The sequence below is a fragment of the Clarias gariepinus genome, chromosome 3 (genome assembly GCF_024256425.1).
Source record: "Clarias gariepinus isolate MV-2021 ecotype Netherlands chromosome 3, CGAR_prim_01v2, whole genome shotgun sequence".
In the NCBI taxonomy this organism is placed as follows: domain Eukaryota; kingdom Metazoa; phylum Chordata; class Actinopteri; order Siluriformes; family Clariidae; genus Clarias; species Clarias gariepinus.
The window spans coordinates 24,903,240-24,927,530 of record NC_071102.1 but is presented as its reverse complement, the minus strand read 5'-3'; the positions used below and the strand labels follow the sequence as shown (position 1 = coordinate 24,927,530).

Here is a 24,291-nt window from a genome sequence, read left to right as displayed (position 1 = left end):
ATCATAAAGTATAGAGCACATCTGCCATTGCTAGACCTCTATTTTCCATTTAATACAGTACAGTATTTGACCACCTGCCTAATATTGAGTAGGTAGCCACTTGGGATAACCACTAGGTAGCGTTGCCATTTTCTCCAATTTGAGATTTAGTAGCTGTTCTATTGGATTAGTCTACAGAGCCTTAGCATTCGCTACCCATGTGCATTAATGAGCTTTAGCCGCTCATGACCAATTTGCCCTCCTTCACAGTGGCTACGGTTAAAATATCTCATTACAATGGCACCAGAAAGTGTAGAAAATATATTAGTCAGGAAGTAAACATTTTTAATGTGCTGGAAGCAGAACAAAAAACAGGCAAGCATAAGGATTTCAATCATTTTGACTTGGGCCAAATTGTGATGGCTAGCCGACAACTCCAAAACTGCAGCTCTTGTTGTGAGATGTTCCCGGCATCCAGTGGTCAGGACCTGCCAAAAGTGATCCAAGGAAGAAAAACTGGTGAACAGGAGACATGGTCATGGGCAGTCTAGGCTCATTAATGCATGTGTGAAGCAAAGGCTGGCCCATGTAGTCGGATATAATAGAAGAGCTAATGTAACACAAATTGCTGAAAAAGTTTAATGCAATAAAAAGGTGTCAGAACAAAGTGCATTACTTGTATGGTGGCAAAAGAGGGGACCTACTCAGTATTCGGCAGGCTGATCAGTGTATATCCTATAATTGGATGGAATTAAGCACGTCAAATCTGTTTTCATGTCATAGCTGCAATATTTATCATTCATCATGTAAATCACAATTTGTCTCTGCTATAATAGGAACATAGCAGATCTGCAAAACATTCCAATTAAAAGATGGAATAGATGAAATCCCATAGCCATTAGCTACCTTTTCAAGTCTTGGAGTTGGCTTTTTATTATTGCGTGTAGTAGTGTGGTGCCGTGCAAAGGCTGAGTACTGTGAAGGTGGAATAAACCGGACCCTGAGGCGGTATGTTCTAGCTCTGGGACAAGAGAGACAGGAAATGTGCTAGGCAGAATAAACTCTGCTGTGCCACTCAAAGCCGTTTAATCCTCTGTTAATGACATCACATGAACAAAAGGAAATTTGTTCAGGCTAGAGACACAGTGGTACAGGAAGACCTAGAGGCGTGATGTGAGTGTATGGGTACAGCTGACCCATTAGCTTTAGGCAGGGCCTGATAAGGCAGGTCTACTTCCTCTCACCATCATGGGAACCACCAGGCCCTGCTTCAACACTAATGGAACAAATCACTGGGTGCTTGGCGCACCGCCAGCTTCCCGCAAAGACGGCAACTACTTTATTTTACACGAAAAACCTGGTATCATTAAAATTCCTCAGCACATCCACATAATATGTGAAGCAAAGGCTGTCAGGTGTGATTTTCCCATCTATTTTTCAAAACCAGTCAAAACGCAGCCAAACCAGTGAGCAAAACACTGCTCTCTCTGCCCCTCCAGCAATCAGTGCCCCATTACTAGTGCTATATTTATACAAAATGCAACAGTATTAAGAATTCCTTTTGAAGTGATTCTAAGTTCTACAGATAGCTGTGGCAAACTAAACTTTTGTTTTCCATACCAAAGGTGCAGCGTGCTCCATAGATGAAATTTTGCATGTTTTGCATATTTCCTTAACCAGACCACAATTGGAAGCATGCTTATTCCATTCATTACAGTATATCTCTCTAGCCTGGAAATATAACCACCCTACAGGTGCTCTTCTCTCTCGTCGGTAACACTTCCCTTCAACAAGAAAACTACAGAGCGCAACTAAGTCCAGAAAATGTCTTGTTTTAATGCATCAGCTACCGAACAGGCCTCAGTGCCCATGTTAGCACCTCAGTGTTTAGTAAGCATTTCCTAAACACAGCCATGCCAGATCCTTGCCAAAGTCAACACACACCTCAGTGGGGACTTCAGCCACACTGAAAGCTTGACAAGTTTCAGATGATGTTTAGATATCCACAATGTTTACTTTACAGCTCCATGCCGATGATGTAATGAGATCTTTTAGCAAATATTCGAGCGTTATTAATAAGTTTGTCTATGCAGCATGTATATGGGATGTTTTTTTCTAACCACTTCATTCTGGTTAGGGTTGCTGTGAATGCACTGTGAACATTCAGTGCAGCCAATTTCCCTACCTGAATGTTTTTGCGAGGTGGGACGAAAGCAAAAAAAAACCCTAGAAGAAACCCACATGGAAAATAAGTGAAACTGGGTAACTCAGAACAGACAGAAAAATGAGCTCACGATGGAACCCTGTCAAGTGTCGATACTACCCTCTGAGCCTCTCCGTCACCGTAAGCCATATTTATGTTATCAGATATCTCTAAAGCACCATGATTCAATTGATTTGGGCAGAGATATTGTTGGGTTTTTAAATAGCCTGCTTCCAGTAAAAGTCAAACAGTTTTAACCCTGACAGAGCATTCCATAAGAGGAACAGACATCTGTGTGTGTTTGTGAGGATGAACTGATACGGTATATTGGTGTGCTGGAAGATAATGAGAAAAAGTGTTCACAAGGTTCTCAAGCATGGTACCATTTCTCCACCACATAGATAAAAGGTCACCCACTGCTGATATCAGTTGTTCCTGATTAAAAAATCCATAAATATCAATAATTTACGTTACAGTAAAAAATACAATAACAAAATAAGACAGAAAAGCATGCAATACACTACCAGGACTCAAAATATTAAAGTTTCTTGATTGAATTTGTTGTTTTATTCAAGGCATATAACTTTTGACACATACAAAGCCCTCAATCACACACATACACACTGAGTGACAAAATGACACACCTGAACATGGAACAACTTAGGACTTATAAAATGCTTCAATTGAAGCAACATCATAGGTTTTTAATACAAAATCTAATGTTCATAGCCTACAAAAAGGGTTTGCTAAAGTGCATTGAAATGTAGAGGGAAGCACACATGGTGTTTAGTACTACAAATAACACCACCATTCCACTTCGATCGTGAAGACAGGGAAACGTTAGGAACCCTGGGAGACATCCTGCTATCAATGCTGAAGCTTTAAACAACACACCTGATCGCGCAGGACTTTGTATTTTGGCTGATGAAGTACCCAGTTCTCTGACGTTATACTCTACGATAACATCTGTGTGTTTCCCAAGTAGTGACGCATAAAGCTTATCCTGGTTCTCCTTACAACCCCACCTCTCTTGTGCAACAATGGTCCAATAAAAAAAAGGCTTGTGTTTATCACATGAACAAATGTGAAAGATCACCACTAACGTGCACATTTTATATTTTATAACACTTCACTGGGGCTTTGGTAATCTATCTTTTCACTTCATTAGTTCGCATGTGGCTCACAGGATATTTAACACTGGAGGTCAAGGAACATCAAACAGCCTAGAAGATCCATGAGATTTCTCCAGTGTTCATCTTCATAACAAACCAATGAATGTTATGTCCACTGAAGTAGTATAAAAAGGTCCTGTGATGTCATCTGACACACCCTTTCATGAACAGGGTGACAAATCAATAGTGTACAGTGGTTAAGCAACAGTTCTTTAAACTGTATCTCTCCAGCTGCATCAATCAGGCTGATAAAACTCAACCAGCGAAATCAATGAATCCACCAGTGCACAGTGACAGGAGGCATGTAATCACAAGACGAGTGAACCTGACAAACCCCTCTCACTCATCTCTTCTTCTTCTGCTGTCTCATCATCTTCCTCCTCTTGCTAATCATGCCGTGCAGACGCTCCACACCCTCCTGTAGGCCCTCTCCAATGATGGCACAAGCTGGCTGGAGATGCCAGGGCGTATGTGAACCGAGTTCATTAAGCGCCAACAGCCTTTCCAGTTCTCCCAGCGGCAGAGCGCTACGCAGGTCCTGCTTGTTCGCCAGCACCAGCACGGGAACACCTTGGTTCTCCTGCAGCCTCGTGATCTTGTGCAGCTCTGTTTTGGCCTCCTCCATGCGCTCGGAGTCGACAGAGTCCACCACGAACACGAGGCCGTCAGCGCAGCGCGTGTACGATCGCCACAGAGGCCGCAGCTTCTCCTGACCGCCTACGTCCCAAAAGTGGAAGGCTGCCGTCCGGCTTTTAGTTCCCAGCACCAGTTTGATCTTCTCGGTGTTAAAACCTTTAGTCGGGACCGTGTTCACGAACTCGTTGAAGCGCAGTCTGTACAACACCGTCGTCTTGCCAGCACAGTCTAGTCCGAGAATGACAATGTGGAGGGACTGGAAAGACGGTAGTCCCGGGAAAATGGTGTGGGGTTCTGATAATCTGTTCCCCATCTCGGCGAAGAGGATGAAACGGGAGACCAGAAGCCACCAAGTAGTCGCAGGGCTTCTCTCAGTCCCTGGAGAACCTGAAACCAAATGAAAAGAGAGCTGATGCAATGAGGCCAGCAGTGCGAGTCCCTAACACACACAGTTCATTGGCTTTTACGGTTAAGAAACTAGATCTTAAGTGGGCCCGGCTTTCCCTTTGTCATTCTAAAGCTTTATTTTAGCTGGCAGGAAGGATGGATGTGGAATAAAACCAGCAGGAGCCCGAGAGCCCATTTGCACATGTAGCCGCATTGGAGAGAGCAGAGGTTTCATAGGCTAATTTCTTCTCTCTCTCTCTCTCTTTCTAATGTCTAATCCTATTCAACTGCCATAAAAAATCGACGATGAATGACAAAAAAGGCGCTTCTTTTCTTTCCGCCCACTGCCTGCTATTCATGTCACTTTTCTCAGGATAAATGTAGTGCAGGTGGTTCCAGCAAAAAAAATTATACTAATTCGTTTGGTCAGTGTTTAACAAAATGTAATGGATACAATGTAACAAATAATCTGCTTTACAACTGACACAGTGTCGCCGGCCATCTGTGAGTGCGGTTGCTAAGGGAAACGCTGCTCTAACATAAAAGCGAATCTATTTGTAATTGCTGCCAACAAGTGAGTCGGAATCGTGTGCATCACAACATCATAAAACACACACACTCATCAGAAATAAAACACCAGACAGGTATAACATTGACACTCACCTTCCTCGCTTTATCCGCTCTTTTATTATTATTTTTTTTTATATATATAAAACCGATAATTGTTAAATCCACGGTGATGTAGCTTCTCATAAAGACCGTCCGAGATGAGCGACCTCCACCACCCTGTGTGTCTCTCCGCAGCACCGCGGCTCACTGACTCCCTGACTGATACCAGCTCATTCGAGCACTACTGCGTCGACTGACAACCTGCAGGACTCTCTGATTGGTCCGATTGGCTTTGCTGAACGATGATTAGTCAGAAGTCACGTTCATCTTTTTAAGCGAGACACACCTACCGCCCTTCCGCGCGCTCGTGCGGAGTTTCATAGGGAACTCCATGTCGCGTTCAGGTGCGGGGGGGGTCTTATCAATCTGAGTTTTACACTAGTGCTGAATACATTTAACTAACGATGATTATATTATAAGGACCAAAAACAACAAAAAAAAAAATGGATCAAGACAAGCCACTATGCATGGCTTTAGCACTGCATTTTTATTTACTTTTAAATGTAAACGCATGACTCTGTATTTATTTTAATGTTCCACCTTGGTTTTGTGCTAGAAAGAAATTAAATCAGTTATTATTGCGTGTTATTATTACGTATTATTATTAATTTTATTATTATTAGTAGTAGTAGTAGTGGTGGTAGTAGTAGGGGGAGGAGGAGGAGTAGAAGTACATTTACATTTCAGCATTTGGCAGACATCCTTATCCAGGGCGACTATATGATTAAACATATGAGCAGTTGAAGGTTAAGGCCTTTGCTCAAGGTCCCAAAATTATTAGTAGAGATAAAATGATAATATTATTAGGATGTCACTTAAATATTATTATTGTTGATAATAATAAAAATTATTAAAATAATAATAGTAGTAGTAGTAGTATTTTAATACAGTACAGATAATATACACTACCACTACCACTGCCCCCATTTTATACAATTATTATTATTAGCAGTAGTAGTAGTATTGTAATACAATAGGGATAATGTTATTAGGCGTCACTTAAATATAAGTAGTAGTGATACTACAATACGATACTACATAAGAAGATAATATTTTTAAAAAAGTTTTTTTTTATGTTAGCACCAAAAGCAGCACTTATACACAGGGTTTACTAAATGCCCATATGGCTAGGACATATTAACACTTTTTAGCTAAATGTCTTTTTTAACGTTTTCATATACTGTATATTTCAGTTATCCTTCAAGAATAAAGTTAATAGAAGAAGAACATACTAAAAGCATTCTTATCATTCTTATCAATAAACACATCCTGTAAATTCAAGATATATGTTTCTTAGTGTGTTTAAGCATGTAATTTAAAAATAATGTTTATTAACTAAATGAACCTTGAAAAGAATTCGACGTTGCTGAAGGTGACAGTTGGTGAAAAGAGGGGGTGTCTCCTGATCCATCAACAACTCCACCTATCGGCCAGTGTGCTGAGACGACCTGAGGATCACCCAGCCATTAACACGTGTTTGAACTCAAAAGCGGCAACTAGCATGAGTCCAGACAGGCTATATTGTCTTTTCTACAAATACACAACCGTTTTCTGTCGTCTCCGGCACGGAAATAGTGTTAATATCAAACAGAATATCTCTCTTCACAAAATAAAGGAAATTAAGAAAAACAGGACAAGCACTGTCTGGCTCGTGATTGCCATCTAGCGTTCATTGGTTTCCATATCACTTTAATTTCTCTGGAGTAATAGCTGAGATAGCTAGTTTTACAGCTGATATTGATCTTGATTACATTTCTATATTGCCTGATAGCCACGCCTAAGTTTAATCACTGAGACGATAATTCATCACTGAGGAGGATGTGACTCAAACAGGCTGTGACATGATCATTTTTATTCTTTTTATAGCAAAAAAATTGCATTACAAAAAAAGAGCTAAACACAGGCAATACAGAGAAGGCTGTGCATGCAAGTACAATAAAATGGCTGAAGGCCACGATCATAAAAAAAAAAACAATGACATGGAGTACATAATGTTCACCTTTATTATGTGTTTAATTTGGTAAAAAAAAATAATAATAATTACCTTGATAATTATTTACAATACAAAGTTCCAACCCAATAACCCATGTATTGCCTTTAATTTTTAAAACCTGGCTAAAAGTTATCATTTACTACATGCACCTTTGCAGGTAAAGTAATACAATAGTTCAAATAACTGTAACCAAGACAAAGCAGTTTCCATCTGGGATTAATAAAGTTATTTGAATCTTGAATCACGAATAGGCATTTTACTGCATAGCATAATGTGTATGGCTGTGTATGTGACATAAAATTTTGAATTCGAAAAAAAAAATGCATGATAGATAAATATCAGTCTATAAAATGATAGAGCATATAGGTATATAACATGTACAGCACTCCAGTGACAATAAAAGGTAACCCATGATGACGTGCTTTATGACATGCAGGCAAGTTTGCTGTGTTATATATATATATATATATATATATATATATATATATATATATATATTTTTTTTTTTTTTTTTTTAAGCAAAGCATGCCTTCACTTAGATTTAGCCACAGCCGTTAAAGTCCCCCTGAGCATTAGTAAAATTTCATAAAATGACATTACAGTGTCTTCATTGTGTGCTCCCAGCCTCCCACTTGGAGAAGTCCCATGCCAGGAACCAGCCGGTGAATGTAGGGGGCTCATGGCCCTGTTTCACTATGACTATGGGCGTCCCCTTATCCCTTCCGGATGGGTCTGTGTCAATATACGCCTTGGCTGGGAAGGAATGTTAAATTAGCAATTAGTGAGAGATTTTTCACCATTTCACCTCTGGAGGTTTGTTCCTCCTTGATTGTTCGACACTGTTTGCACATTGAGTGACAGACGCTGGCCTTGACTCTGCATGTTCTGTGTATTGCATTGTATTTCAGATATGTAAATTTCTATTTAAACCTGTAAGGCACTAATGTACTGTTGTTATTCTAATATATAGTATTTATTGTTTGAACTTTTTGGATATTTGCATGGTTATTTTCCTGGCTCTTTTACATTATCAGCACATTAAATGTTAAAAATATTATACTACCTACCTGTGTCTAAGATTAGTCAATAGGTCTATATAATACTATCCAATATGCATACATATTTTACCACTTTTGACATTTTTAATTATGAATGGTATTCTTGCATGGTTATCAGAATTATTTAGGCAGTTTATGCACATTCTTGTTTTATATAAAGAGAAAACAGCCACTTCTTTCACACAGTCCTTTAAAAAGCATAAGTCTTAAACTGTGTTAATTACAATAATGTAGTGTTTGTGTCTTTTGGTTTAGTATTGACTGAAATAAACTCTAGCATTAGTATAATAACAGTAACTGGACTAAAGATTAAGTCACTCTGCTTAAAATACAGACCTATAAATTATCTGTAATGTAAATATGATTGGGACATTCAATATTTTGTTGTAGGTTATACTCGTATTCCACTTAGTATGGCTCAATGTTCAAAAACAAGTCAAGAATATAACGCTGCATCTCATAATTTTCTCATCACACTGAACATGAAACCCAATACACTTTTACAACAGTCCAAAGTGATCCCGACAGTGATTTCATCTGTAATGCATTTTAATGTGCACTTGAGTGCTATTACTGCTCCATTTTGACACGCGTAATTATGTTAAATGATACTGACATGTTATTATCAAGTTTAATGTGGTGAATTTTATTGCAGGGAAATAAACATATGCAAAAACCACTCACCCGATTTTACTGACTCTGTTCTTTCCACTTCATTGGCATCAGCTCCAATCCAGATAAACACCTGATCGCAGATGAAAACACGTATATGGAGAATGGAAAAGTATATATATTTTTAAACATGTCATATTCACTTGTAAAAATGTAAGAATTAAAAAGTAGAGTTCATCTACTCTACCTGATCCCAGACATCCAGTAGCATGACATCATCCTCTGCCAGGTCATCCTGGGTGAACTCACCAGGTACTTCTTCAATCTGAGTATGAAACATAAGTGGATGATTTATTTATTACAAAATGAGTCTTATTGTTTGTTATGTGTGATCATTTGTATGTGCTGATTCAAATGTGTATAATTTGTCAGGGTGGTTCAAAATGTATTTCTCTCCCTCTCGCTCTCTCTGATCAGTATTTAAATCACTGAGCTAACGCTACCCTGAACAAGTCTGTATAAAACCAGACAAATAAATAACCTACATAGTGTGATTCCAAAGTTCTCAGGTTGAGATATGATACTTCTTTTTTTCTAAACTTACAAAAAACTGAAATTTCATTAAAAAGAAAAATCAAAAAAGTTCTAAAACACAGGAATCAAAAAACAAACAAACAAACAAAGAAGTTTGAATTACTGGCAGGTCCGAATACAGCCATAAATTACATGTGCTTACTGAAGATGTTTGTCTCACCAAATGTGAAACCCAAAATGCACAAAATAAACTATCATTTTATATCAAGGCCTAAATTATTATAGAGCAAAAATAGCAAAACTATGGTTTTCATTCCAACCAGTTTTTGAACAAACTGTACAATTTTACTGGAATGGCTTCACTCAGTTTAAGCTGAATACTCACGATAAATCTTCCTGTTTTGTTGGAGCAGGCAAACAGACGAGGAGGCCGCACAGTGCTTTTGCTCTCGAGCCTCTCTGATGTTTGGTACGAGGTTTGTCCACCCAAAGCTTCCCAGAATCCTCCTGTAAAAAAAATTAATAAATAAATTAGGCATGACATATTTTCAACCACTATAGAATACCATAAAGGATTCTTATTTACAAAAGAGACCTGGCCAAGAGATTAAAGACTGTAGTTGTAGAGCAAACTGTTCAGAAATTAAGGGTTCATTAGGTGTTGCATTCTTGACTTGCATGTTAAGATGCTCGTCAATTAACAATAGCTGTCAATGCATTAGAAATATTTTCTTATAAACAGTGGATATTCTAAAAAAAATAAATAAAAAGTAGAAATCAGAATTTAATTATTAAAGTTTGTGATTTAGCCAATTGTTATAATTTCCTTATTAAATTAAACGTATTATTACAAGTTAAAGAAACCTCCAGAGGAACCAGACTTAACAGGAAACCCATCCCCATTTGGGTGATGTCAGATAGAAAACAATAGTGTACAATAGCTATACAAAGTCCCTATTTAAATTAGTATTTTAAATGCAACTTATATAATAACATAATAACATACTGGTAATGAGCACATTAAAATAAACTTTGCAGCCAGAAGTACTATCAGAATCACTGTACATACTGTACTGCATCCCATAACACTTACGGGAAACCTGGAGCCCACCCCAGAGAACTCAAAGCACAAGACATGGGGTCACAACCTGAACTGAGTGCTAGTGCATCTCAGCCTGCACACACTTACACACTCACTCAGACACTATGGCAATTTGGAAACATTAGTTTGCCAGTTTTTGGAGTGTGGGGGGAAACCGGAGTATGCGAAGGAAACCCACCAAGCATGGAGACAACTCACAAACTCCATGCACAAGGTGAGTTTCAGCCCCCTGACCCTGAAGGTGCGAGGCGACAGTGCTCACCACTATGCCCACAGCTGTGCTGTTATAGGTAATTAATCAACATCGTTTAAGTATGTATTAAGTACTCAACAATTCTCTGGTATGAGTATCTCTAAAAATAAACTGGTGTGCCCTTACCTGGCTCCTTTCCTTCTGTAATGCGTTGAGGGCGGCACTGCAGAAGCTTACTCATGTATTCAGCTCCATGTTCCTCTTCTTGACTTGCCCCCTTCCCTACCCACAGATACCCATTTCCCTGAGGCACCTTTAATAGGTAGGCATCATTGGAGTTCAAACTAGCTGCTATGGCATCAACCTGTAAGAAAACATACATACGTAAAATGCATCTCCAGGTAATATATTGACTAATAAAGTGGAACCACATGTTTCATATTTAATCACCTGTGCACATGTGTGCTGGACCTTACCTCAGATATGCGTGTGATGGTCCCCAGGTTTCTGCGCACTTGAAATAGCCGGGTCGGCGGTGGAGGTTCCTGCCCTCCTTTCCTGGATGTCCCGTTTTTATACACAACCAGAGGCTTGGCTTTGAACAGACTCAGCAAATGTGCTGGCTCCTTCCCCTGGGTCACCCGGACCTAAACATTATGAGAGATTGGTTGTTATACGAACAGCTTTACCTATGACTACAAGATGGGAGTGTCTTTTTCTTTTCTTTGACTAATTCACATATGTTACACCCACTCACAAAAGTAAGTACACCCCTCTAATTCAGTAATAAATTCTGTTTAATGGGTAGTTTCTTTATTAAACCTTGTATTTTTTAACATATACAGTGATTTGCATAAGTATTCACCCCCCCCCACACACACACAAACACACATTTTTGCAGTTAACGAGTTGTGTGAGCTCAATATAAACTTTTAATATGATGTCCCCCCAATAAAATGTCCTCAACTAGTCACCTGGACTGCATTTCCTCCTAATGACTTGTCCAATTCCACAGTAAGAAAGGCTGAAGCAGTCAACTCATCTATTGTACTGCTGGAGCCCTGCCTGTAAATAAAGAAAGAGAGAGAAAGAGAGTATTAAGATCTATACTTTCAGAGCTGATAAATAAACTAAAGATAGGCTGCCACATCATTGACCTGAGTCATAAACAACCTGATAACATGGAACTCTTACCAGGTGTAGATGATTTGTCCTTTTGTGTAGGTGTATAAAATGATATAACAGTCTCCGCCATAGAACTGGCCATATGTCTCTGTATCAATAGGGACTTTGGTCTCTTGTTTATTACCAGTCTCCACCCTCCAAATCTAAAAAGTATAATATAAAAAAAACAACTATTACAAATGTGAAATACACTCTGATGTAAAAAAATGAAGTGTCTTCATGTACTGTAAAAGCATGTGCCAGACTCATATATGTGATGGAGCAGGTAAAAACACAGCAGTGTGATTAAACTTTTTCCAAAAGAATAAAAAAAAAAAAATCATCTCTTCAGTGGCCGTACAAAACTAAGCAGGTTCTGAATTCTGACTGACAGACAGCTGAACAGGGCTGCTTATTAGTGGTCAACATTTTTTCCCCTTTTTTGTTTGTTTTTTTGGTTCCACATCAACCAGGGTTTCCTTAGAGCCAAAATGTCGAAATAAGAGGTCAGATACTTTAAAGTATGCAGACTGGAAACCACCGACCGCATCTGTTACATAACACTTGTTCTGTAACACTCATCCCCACACTAGTTCATTTCTTCTTACAAAGTGACATCTCAAAGGTATAGAACTTAGCAAAAGCTTGACAAAGTCATTATAAGGGTTACAAAATGCATTATAAAGTCTTAATAATGCACGCAAAAGTACAGACAACCCAAACCACACCCCCATAATGACACATACGCACACACACACATACAAAGACACGTAAACAAGTCTGCCTCAAACTGTCACCACACACTGTAAAGAATTTAGAATGTCTTTGTATGCTATAGCAGTATAAAATCCTGGATGACATTCGTACCCTGACCTGATCCCCACTGAACACCTTAGGAATAAATTGGAACGCGACTCAGATCTCCTCATCCAATATTAGTGGTTAATCTCACTAATGCATTGCTTTGCTTCTAATGAGACTGAAAGTTATCTTATAAATAAAAGTGGACTTTTTTTTAATGGCATGTTTGGTACAAAAGTGCACAACTAGTCTACCACATTTTTTCACAACCTTTGTACAAGTACTGCTGCATGCAAATCCAATGTAATTCACTGTAAGTCAAGAATGACAAAAATTAACCCTAATATTAATGTATTTTTTTATCTTTGAAAACCCCTGTTTGTCCTACTAGCTCATTAATATCAGCTCTTTCACATGTTGCTCACCTGGGTTTCTCCAGTGCCATCATCCACCATGTTGTACTGGGCCGCCATTTGTTGAGATTCGTGAAGTTTAGAAGCATCAAACGGCACTTGTTTGATCCTAGCAATCTGCTCTGTGACGTATACTCGGCCCAGACCTTCACTCTGGTCCTTCTCTTTCCAGTCCTTAAAGAACTGCTTGAAGATGGGAGTCTCTCCGCCTTCTGGAAACACCTGGATCTGTGTTTGAGGAAAAAATAGGCTTTAATTATTCTCACTCACTCATTCACTCATCTTCTATACCGCTTTATTCTGTATTCAGGGTTGCGGGGACCTGGAGCATATCCCAGGAGGCTCAGGGAACGAGGTGGGGTACACCCAGGACAGGGTGCCAATCTATTGCAGGCTTTTATTATTCCTTTTTTTTTTATTATTATTTTTAAACATTAATCGAATATGACTCAGTGAAAATGCTTTATGTTTTTTTTTTCTTACAAATGTAGTTAACAGTTAATTGTTATTAAAATACAAGAAATCTGTGTTACTGTCTGACAGCCTGGGAAAAGCCCTTCACATGGGGGCATGCTGTATTTTCCTCATATACATATTGACATCAGTATATTAAAAATGTTAAGGGATTTCCTACATTGTCACATCATGAATTCTTTAAAAAATTATAATAAGTAAACCTGTGTGTTTGCAGGATAACCCATCTGTTTGATGAAGCCCTCGGCCGTTTTCATAGCCTCTTTTCTTTCACTGGGGTTTGCGTTGCGGCCTAGGTTAAAAAGGAAGTGGTTTGCATGATACAGTATGAAGCAGAAAACATGAGACAGAAATGCTGATGCTCTGAATCTAGGCGGCGGTTTTATCAGCAGATCATTACCCCCAATTCCGTTAATTATGAATCTACATAAAGACATACATATCACAACAATGCTTGGACGATTTGCAAGAAATATGCAGCACCCACCCTTCCACACAAAGATCATCTTGCTTTTGCCATGATCCAGAATGAAGCACTCGTCAGTCAACAGATGGCTCTGCGAGAAAGGATTCTCTTCCGATACAAGCGTCACTTGCATTTTTCCACTGGCATCAGATACCTAATGACCAACATATTTATTAAGTTTAGTGTGTTGCAGCTCAATGGCAAAGATGCATCTGTGAATTTCTATATGTGATCTGTGTTGTCATGTAAACTTTACTACCATGTAAAGTTTTGCCATTTTTCTGTTCGAGATATCAGCTGCAATGTCATCGTTATCATCGCCATCTGCAAGGTCTGGCTTGGAACCCAGAACCTGAGACGTGAAAAAAAATGAAGAGCAACACTTATGTTACAACAAGATGTGCACATTCTATGGTATATAAACGCTGGCTTACCACCTATCTAGTGTCAATGTGCTAAAAAAAAAACACGACAAGCGGAACATTTCTTCCTGTTGTTTGACAGAGGAGTATTTCTTTCATTTCATTTTACAATATTAAACTGCACAACATGTACTGTACAACCACAGGATTTTCATAGTGTAATAGTGAAGGATAATGTAATTTTCATGAACAATTTTAAAGCTTAAATTAAAAATTAAAATGTCAAATGTTACCTCGATCAGCTTGTTGGGTTCATGTCCTTCTTCTACAATTACAAGCTGAGCTCTGCCATTGCGTTCATTATCACGAATGCCTGTAGCAACCTGGGCTGCCTTCAGCCGCTCAAACTTGTTGCACATGGAGCCACACCACTGGTAGATCGTCTGGATGGAGAGAGCACGAGAGACTGTCAGATCCTCGCCATACAAACATTTAACAACACTGTTAATTTAACCTGTTTGCTCTTGTACTGTACGTTATAACTTCTTTGACCTGCCGTTTGAATTACTTTCCAAATATTTTAATTACCGTCAACTACAAATGTTTGATTGTACTTGTTATTTTAACTAGTATTTGTAACTACACAGTACACACCTCTAATGTGTGTATTACTACTTTACTGGATTTAGAAGTGGCTTTTCATTTCAGAGGACAAACACTATATTTAAATTTACATTGTTGTATTTTTAGAGGCTTACTCACTCACTCACTCTCTATATCACTTTATCCTTTATACATGGGGCATGTGGATACTTATACAAGGAGACTTAGGGCATGAGGCCAGGTACACCCTGGACAGAGTGCCAATTCATTGCAGGGCACACACAATAGGCCATTTTGTAGCGCCAATTAGCCTAATGTGCATGTCTTTGGACTGTGCGAGGAAACCAAAGTATCCGGAGGAAACCCCCCATGCGCAGGGAGAACATGCAAACTCCACGCACAACCTGGCCAGGAATCGAACCCGGACCCTGTTGGTGCAAGGTGACAGTGCTAACCAATACACCACCATGCTGCCTTGTTATTAGAGGCATCATAATAAATCAAAAAGCACTAATCATAAGACATAGTATTTCCTTGCCTTAAAACTACAGTAGAAGGAACTACAGTAATATACTGTCACATATTCTAGTATAATCTGTTGATAATTTTCTTTTAAGTTTTTCCCATTAAGGGGTCGCAAGTGCAGGCCAACAGATTGGCACATCAGATGACCTTCCTGACACAACCCTCTCATACTATCCGGGCTTGGGTCCGGTACTGCATCCAGTGGCTGAGTTTGGGCAATGTGAACCAATGGGAATGGGATGGGAATCGAACCAAAGCCTTACACAGCACCCTAGCCTCATTATGTTATTCATTTAATGCAAATTAATACAAATCTATTCTGATTGATTGCATTAATCATATAATAAAATAGGATTTACTCCATATACTAATGGGAGTGAGGTACAGACAGAACAAGAGAAAACAAGTTAAAGAGAAAAAGCAACATAGCATGTCTTAATAAGGTCAAGCCTGCACAAGTTAGTTGGATGAGCATCACTCTTAACAAGTGTTTTGCTATTGGTGTGTAAGATTATAAATTTAATTGGTTGAAGAACATAACATTTTATATCATGTTAAAACAGCCCCTGTGCACTGAGAATTGGGTAGAGAGCATCATGAGGAGATCCATAAAAGATAATTATGACCAGTCAGAAGAACTTTGGATTGAGTATAATCCAAATTGTATATTATACTATTTTCTAGATTTTCCCTCACACAGAGAGACCTATTAGGAGGCACTTGGTACCCATCTGTATGTCAATCCATCCATCCTTCTCTAGTCCAACTAGAAGACCATTGCATTTATTCCCATTTTATGACCATGGTAGGACCTCCGGGCAACATTTACACAGAAATTCATACACAACAGGCAATTTGAGAATGCCTAGTTAGCATAATCTGTATGTTTTTGGACTGTGGGAGGAAACTGGAGAACCTAGAGGAAACCCACCAAGCACTTGGAGAACATGCAAACTCCATGCAAACAGACACCGAGGCGGGAATCAAACCCAGACCCTGGAGGTGCAAGGCGACGGCGCTAACATCTATCTGTAAATATGTGCAATATGTCAAAATCTTTACATTTACTAGCCATACTTTATTTTATTCTTTCAAATAGTATTTGTCACGTCCGAGCTTATAGTGTGGAATACAGTGTTGGTCTCCACAGGTTATGTGTTACTAAACCGCCATCACTGTCCCACTCATTTTGACGTTCACCTGATTACTGATTGAGTGCACGCGGTTTTAATCACATCTCACAGAATGAAAGCTCACAAACTCTCAGTTCCCCATTTATGTACTATATGTAGCATCCACTTTATGCTTGGGTACCACTCTTTGCCAAGTTTTTCAATTTTATTTTATTTCATTTTATTTCTTATGTTTGTTGATAACTTGCTCTTTGTCTTTCCTTGACTTTGTTTTTCTATCAGCTGCCAAGGTCAGTAAAGCCCTGTTGACCTGCACTTTTCTGCACCTGTGACAGTGCTGTATGCAAAACGAAACTGCTCAAACCTATACTGTGAGGAGTAAGTTGTTGTTAATATATTATAGGGGGCAGAAACGGTTGAGGCTGTGAGTTGCTGCTCAGAAGGTTTGGGGGTTCGAGCCCCAGCACCGCCAGTGTTGAGCCAGTGTTGATGGGTAACTTAAAAAGTTATTGTTGTGCTAGGCAGCATGTGTGCTTGCTAATCCTGTCCTGTTCCTGGAGTGTCCTCTGACTTTATGTTGACTATGGCTTCATACTTATCCAAATAACATTCCCTCCCATTGTACATACACAACAGATCTGAGGAGATCCTGTTTCATATTATTGAACTGTGATGTGTACATACTACCGAACTGCAGAGCGTACCCAATTGTATTTCAAAAGCAGGGAATCGGTTTCAGCGTTTCACTTCTCTAGAAATGAGCTCAGATGTTAAGTAACATGGAAGTATTTTAAGTTAAAGTCAAGATAAAAAACCTCACAGGCCTTTTTTTGACTGCTGTCAGTAAGTCTTATCTGGTCTCTGATTCAAATCAAACGCAGGAAGTGTCTAACAGCAGCGTGTTTTTGTCACCACTTACTGCACCCAGGTCTACTATGAAACAGTCGCCCTTGTTGAAGCTCGCCCAGTCCAAAGGCACTTCTGTGGCCCTGACCACACGCCGACCCTTGATGTGGAAGAGCCGCTTGGCGCTGAGGTCATTGGTGACGACGTGCTGGAACCCTGATGCCACACCTCCAGCCTAAAGTCATTAAAAAAAATACACATAAGCCACTTCTCATCTCCATGCATCATTTTCCTTTTAAAACTACAAACATTTGATTCGAAGCAAAAAACAAGAAGTCACAGAATTGTACAAACGATCTGATGAAGCATACTTTGTATGTGATCCCTCCTTTAAAGTAGCTGGTGAAGGCAGTGGATTCACAACCCTGGAGTTCACGGTACTGAACCGGCTTGCCCCCGAGGTAATCATCCAGCTGTACAGTAAATATGGCTGCAGCTGTGCTTTCATCTTGAGTGCACTCCTTACCTAGACAGATACAGTAGTATACACACACACACACATAGAGAGAGAGAGAGAGAGAGAGGCAGAATAAATCAGTAATCCTTACTAATGTTGAGGGCTAATATACTGTAATAGTTCGCAAAATTATTAACAATCAAAAGTTGTGTCTGCATATATTTTCCAAAACATCACAACATTTAAGCAAGACGTTGCATGCAAATTTCATAATCTTAAAACTTTCCACTGACATGACTTAGCATCAATGTCTTCCCTGTTCAGTGAAAAAGTGAACGATTTGTCTGTTTCACACTTTCGCTAAGCTCTTAGCACTCATTGTGTTAACTCTCACATGGTATAGGTTTACACTTTTTCATGCTTTGCAAGCAAATTGTTTTGGTGGCAAAACTACTGTACATGATGCACAGAAACACTGCAAAAACACTTATAGTTGATGTTGTTCCTTCATAAAAGACCTTGGATGCATTATGTAGTGAACTGCATTAGCAGTTAGCGTAACATCCATTCCTAGGATGAGGATGTGATCGGCAGACAGAAAATCCATTAAGAGCCCATTTATAGTATGGGCTCTTACATCCTCACATGGTCACTGATTCCCTAATGGTGAGGGGTTTCAGGAAAGACAGAGATGGTTATGGGCAGAGATGAGCGGACATACTGTGCAAAAAAAAAAAAAAAAACATAGCATAAAACAGATTGCTAAATGTTTGCATGCACGTTGCAACACGTCAGTTCTCATTTGCAAAGTTTGACTGTCAATGAGACTACAGTAAGTCAGGACTGCTTTAAATAATTTACATGCGTACAATAATGTGTGGTCTTTCTCTCTCTCTCCCCTGCATACACTATGAAACCACTCTCCATCTCTCGAGCCAGGCAGGTCAACTTGGATTTGCAGTGCAGTGATTGCATCACAAAATTATAAGAGGATGTGTCATGCTTGTAATTTTTTATTATGTTTTAATTACCAGCGCAATCATTACATAATTTCACTCATTAAAATTTTTTTTTTATGGCATGCATTTCAAGATTCCATTACTTTTTTTACGAGTTTTCTCGTTTTTTTGCGTATCTGTCAATATAAGTCAGAGGTTAATGTCATAAGAACAAAGGATTTCATCACAGCTCCTATGATTGCACACTAATGTTTGATTTATGGCCTGTTTTTATATGAGTGAATCATGTGGTATAAAAAGCAAATACTGTATACAGTTGATATCCAACTTCCCACTTGCCAAAGGCTTACTAATCTGAAGTGTTACAGAAACACAGATATGACACATGCAGTATATTCTGATAATTTGAATAGACTGAATTGCCCGTTATAAAAATCCTTCCAGCAGAAGCACATTGCCCCTTTTTTAAACTCTGATCAGGTCAGAAAAAAAAAAATTCTACACTTTATAGATATTCGTTTACTCACCCAGCCAGAAGTGCAGATCATAGAAGCAGGCATTTTTCTGATTGACTGTGCGAAGGACTAAGTAGGCATCACCTACATAGAAGCTCCCATGCAAGCTTTCTGGCACTGGAGCAAGCTCCATATTCTCAATCCTCCAGATCTGCAGGCCTGTTTTCTTTCCCGCCTGTTCAAACTCCTTGTGGTGGACAGCCATGGCTTAGCGGGGCGAGTAGTCAAGGTGTATAAAGCTGAGAGAACGGTGAGACACGGCAGCCTGTCAGGAATGAATCAATACTAGTAGTGTCTAACAACTCTTGTAGAGAGCTCAGAGTGCAAATGGGTGTGTTCTACAAATTTCCAACCCAAAGCAGCGTAATGTATGCAGCAACAGAGGAGGGTGTCAAAGATAGAAAGTAAGCAACAGAGAGCTTCGGTCTCACCACATTTGACACCGCATTTCTGCGGAAGGAAAATAAATAAATAAAAACGCAATTAAATGCAAAGTGATTTTGTTTCTGTGGCTTTTATTTAAACAGAACTTTGTATGATATATCATGCAGGAAGGAACTTGTCTCATGAGCAGTTTCAACCGACAGATGACTGTGGCTTTGGATTTTGTTCCTGTTCGTACACGTGAAGTCTAAAAAGTGCAAAAGCTAATCCAGGAGCTAACTCCAATCTTAATCTTAATGGTTGCCGTTTATGTATTTGAATTGCTGCATGCATGCAAACTATAAATTTGCAAGCATGCGGGATAATTAAAGAAGCAAACAAATGAGAACATAATGTAAAATTCAGATTTAACTGGTAAAAAGTAACGTAAATGACTTTACATGTGATCTAGCCTTACTATACACTTCTGTATAATCAGAAATCTCTAAGTTGTTAGAGGCAGGTGCATGGAATCAGGTTTAATATACAGCTGAACAAATATGAATTTTATCATTGCAAAATGTCAAAAGCTTTCTCTGCTGAATTATAAATACAATCTGTGAAATATAATTGTGAATTTAATATGATTTGTCTTTCATTCTGCTGCTCCCACAGTGGACCATCCGATAGGCACACAACTTGACACAGCCACAGTGTGGCAACCCACTGAGGGCAGGGCTCGAACCCATGTGTATGAATCAGGAACGTGTCAACTCTATACATGAATACAGTCAGAAGCAATGTGTTTGCATTTTCCTGGCACCAAACACAGCACAAATGTGTCAAAGGTTTGCACAGTGAGGCCATTTATACAAGTCTGGAAGGATAGTAGATTTCAAACATAGTGCTTTTAGTGTGTTTGTATACTGCCTTTATTTCAAAGTGGTACCCACTACTTAATGCCAGGGTGGTGTCCCCGGGGGCATTTGGAACACCACCGCAGGCGCGCCTCAATGAGTCAGGTAAACCATATACCGTAGCTTGTACGGATAGGCAAAAAACTGGAAATAAGTAAAAATAAGCTGCCTGCCTGGGATCAGGAAAATACCTGTTTGGAAAACTGGTTTGTTCTATGCCATGCACTCCTCATTCATCAGAAACACAGAGCTTGTTATGTCTATAATCCTGCCTTAGCTGCCCGGGAGCCACTTTAGCCCCACCATTACCCGAGTCAGGGATTAACACTGTCTTCCATTGTATGTAAAAAAAAAAAAAAGAAATTCACCCACATAAACAACCTTGACATCACAGGTTATCCCATGGAATCACATGTTAAATTTATTGAGAACATTATAGGAAGGTAAAAAGAAAAGAAAAAAAACAGTTCTACCAATGCAGAAGGTTTAAAACACATTTAAACTAGATATTAAGAGTACTGCCTGAGAAGGATCTACCTCCTGCTCATAGTGCAAGGTGCCAGAACCAGCAGAGAACATCATGTGCTTGTACATATTGCCGAAGCACCAAACGGCAATGGCAATTTAATTTGAACTGAGATCAATTGAGATGGGTTTTTTCTATAGAATAGAATAACATCTGTGCATAATAAATCAATAATTTAACTTATTCCTATTTATTAAGATTCATTATGGAAGACTGCATCATAAAATGAATCCAGACCCATGCAGAGCAATGATTACTGCCCCATCACACCTCGGGCAATTTAGGGTCACCAATCCACCTGTTGTGTAATGGTTTAATGGAGTGAAAAGTAACCATAGAACACATCTGGGGTGGAGTGGGGTCCAGTTGCTCTGGATGAGGGTGTATGCTGTAAATGGTAGAAAACCAGCAAAGACTAGTTTCCCCATGGAATGTTACTCAATGGATTCGACCTTTCATTTCTTTGCAGGAAAATTTCAGTTCCACATTTCTTTTTTTGGTTACCAGATCTTTCAGTGCCCTTCATCTAATGTTCTAATCTATGTACTCATTACAGTGATGTCACCACTGATAGATGTCTCCTTCAGCTTCTTTTTACTCCACAGCCCCTTCCAGGCATCGCATAAGTGTCTTAGTATACCTGTTAGGGTTCTGTTTTGTACCTCCTGCAACAAATTAGTAAACAGAATGGCTGGGAAATACCATCACATGTTGTCTATATTGCAATTAATAAAATTAGGGTGCGTTTAATGTTTTAAGAATTACTATTAAGGGTTAGCACTGTGGCGTCGCACCTCCAGGATCGAGAGTCATATTTTGTTCTAAAAGAGTGTGCTAAGCAGCTGTGTGGTGTATTTAATCTGAAGCTTAGACGGGAAAGGGCTATATGGAAAAATCATGTCTGGTCTCAGTTCCTTAAAAAAAAAAGACAACCAAAAGTCAGAAAGACTTGTGCATCGCACATCATGAGGACCATGGAAAGGCTGGTGGTTCCTGGCTTATTTTCCTTCACTGGTTAAATTAGCACTGAACCCTTTTCAGTACATTGATCAGGAACATGGAGGTTTAATGGATGCCATCAGTTTCCTTTTACAGAAAATGTCCACACACCTGGACAAACACAGTATCATAGTGAGGTTTATGTTTGTAGCCTTCTCGAGTGCTTTTAACACCATATGACTGAGACTGCTAGGTGAGAAGCTCCTCTCTCTTCTATGCAAATTGAGCCATAGAATGTACACTAGATTATGTACTATTTAATTGGTTCACTACAGTTTATGCAGTTTAAAGACTGTGTATTGACTGTGTATAAAGGTGATCCACAGGGGACTGTGCTAGCTCCTGTCCTTTTTACTCTATATAGACTGGTCTGCAAAATTATTCTAATGATTTCTAAAATAACGTTGAAGTTCTAAGTTTAAACTCAGTTAAGTTTAAACCCAGTTCATCACATTTACTGTAAGAAAGTGAAATGTCAGAATAATAGTGGAGAGAAAGACTTATTTCAGCTTTTATCACATTCCCAATCAGTCAGAGGTTTACATACATTTAGAATTTAGTAATATTGCCTTTAAACTGTTTAACATTGGTCAAATGTTTTGGGTAGCCTTCCACAGGCTTCCTACAATACATTACTTGAATTTTAGCCCATTCCTCCTGACATAACTGGTGTAACAGAGTCAGGTTTGTAGAAAAGTTTGATACACTTTTGCAGTTCTGTCCACAAATTTTCTATTGGATTAAGGCCAGGTCCACTCCAATGCATCAAATTATTTATCCATAATCCATTTTGTACCACTTTGTGCTATACTGATCGAAAACGAGTGTGGAAAATGACTTGGTCGTGATTAGTATTCTAACTGACCTGGCAAAACTATAATTTGTTAACATGAAATCTGTGGAGTTGTTAAAAAAATATATGTTTTTTAGATGATAGTACCAGTCAAAACCTTAAACACACCTTCTGTATCAGTGGATTTATTTTCTACATTCTAGAACAATACTGTTGTTGTTTTTTTAACTATGAAACAAGTATGACATTAGGTAATTAAGTAACAACAGCAACAACACCAGGATGAAACTGGTTGTCATGAAGACCATCCCAGGAAAACAAGACCAAAATGTTATCTCTGCTGCAGAGAAGTTGTTGATTTAGAGTTACCAGCCTCAAAAATCACCAATTAACAACCAGCACCTCTATCCAGATTAGAGATGTTATGAAGCTTTACAGAGCACAAGACAGAGCAGACACATCTCAATATCATCTGTTTAAATGAGATTGCATATTAGGATGATTTCAGCATTGTAGAAAGAATTAAGTGTGACTGGTAGTGTATGTGCATGCTAGGCCAGTATGCAAAATATTGCACATAATATTTCCAAATCCAGTTATGCATACTAGTTCATTTCTGTAGATCAGGGTTAGGTTACAGTTACTCCTGTACATTTGTTTCATTTAATATCTTTATATAATAATTAATAATGATCCAGTCCCATTATCTTATTTAGTTAACAGATTATATAGAAGATATTTTATATTTAAAATAATGTAAATACGAGTAAAAATATGCATAACAAAGTTGTTAAAGCAGCACTTTGAACAAGCTCTTTATAAGCAAACCTTTAATTAACAACATTGTAGAGCAAAGTTCAGTGTGCCATGGCAGTGCAAGCGCCACTCTGAATACTGTTTTTATGGCTTATAAAAGCTATTACTGTCTTATCAGTAGCATTACCGGGAACTAGAATATTATGTCTGGGTGTTTTTGTTTAGGTACAGAATCGTTTATATTCCCAGCTAGGAGTGGGGTTTTGCAGTAAATTGTAATGATCTGCAGCTAGAATGGACAGCATGTTTCATAAAAGATGTTAAAACATTACAAAGAGCCAGTGATGTTTAAATTACCGATTTAGCCTGTAGCACTGTCACATTATATATATTTTTCAACACGTATCAGTATATTTTTATAAATTGTATTAAACGACTACTAATACTAACACTAATGTTACCATATTATTTGCATTTTTAAAGCATGTGATGTATACTATAATGATAATACAATTTATACTCTCTTTCTCCACGCAGCATTAGTTTTGTTTTGTATGGACCAATTCCAGCTTGAGAAGTAGACATCAGCCATCTGCCACTGCCTTAACATAAGTAAACCACATGTCTATGAATCTGCAATATCTGTGCAGCTGTAAGCAAAAATGTATAAGGAAGTCAAAA

General features: G+C 38.7%; 2 protein-coding genes across 2 annotated transcripts; both read right to left on the bottom strand.

Moving 5' to 3' along the window:
• Positions 1-2,720: 2,720 nt before the first annotated feature.
• arl4ab (ADP-ribosylation factor-like 4ab) lies at positions 2,721-5,226 on the bottom strand. The gene is made up of 2 exons (XM_053491894.1): positions 5,041-5,226; positions 2,721-4,377 (listed from the first exon to the last, which is right to left on the bottom strand). The coding sequence occupies exon 2, from the start codon at positions 4,301-4,303 to the stop codon at positions 3,698-3,700; it is 606 nt and encodes a 201-aa protein (XP_053347869.1). The 5' UTR covers positions 4,304-4,377; positions 5,041-5,226; the 3' UTR covers positions 2,721-3,697.
• Positions 5,227-6,878: 1,652 nt separating this feature from the next.
• Positions 6,879-19,560, bottom strand: scin (scinderin). Its single transcript, XM_053491893.1, has 16 exons — positions 19,269-19,560; positions 17,697-17,851; positions 17,399-17,560; positions 14,512-14,661; positions 14,116-14,208; positions 13,878-14,010; positions 13,594-13,682; positions 12,929-13,144; positions 11,733-11,866; positions 11,513-11,603; positions 11,015-11,185; positions 10,725-10,902; positions 9,629-9,750; positions 8,957-9,034; positions 8,782-8,842; positions 6,879-7,792 (listed from the first exon to the last, which is right to left on the bottom strand). Exons 1-16 carry the CDS (start codon positions 19,459-19,461, stop codon positions 7,647-7,649), a joined length of 2,172 nt encoding a protein of 723 aa, XP_053347868.1. The 5' UTR covers positions 19,462-19,560; the 3' UTR covers positions 6,879-7,646.
• Between the last annotated feature and the right edge of the window lie 4,731 nt (positions 19,561-24,291).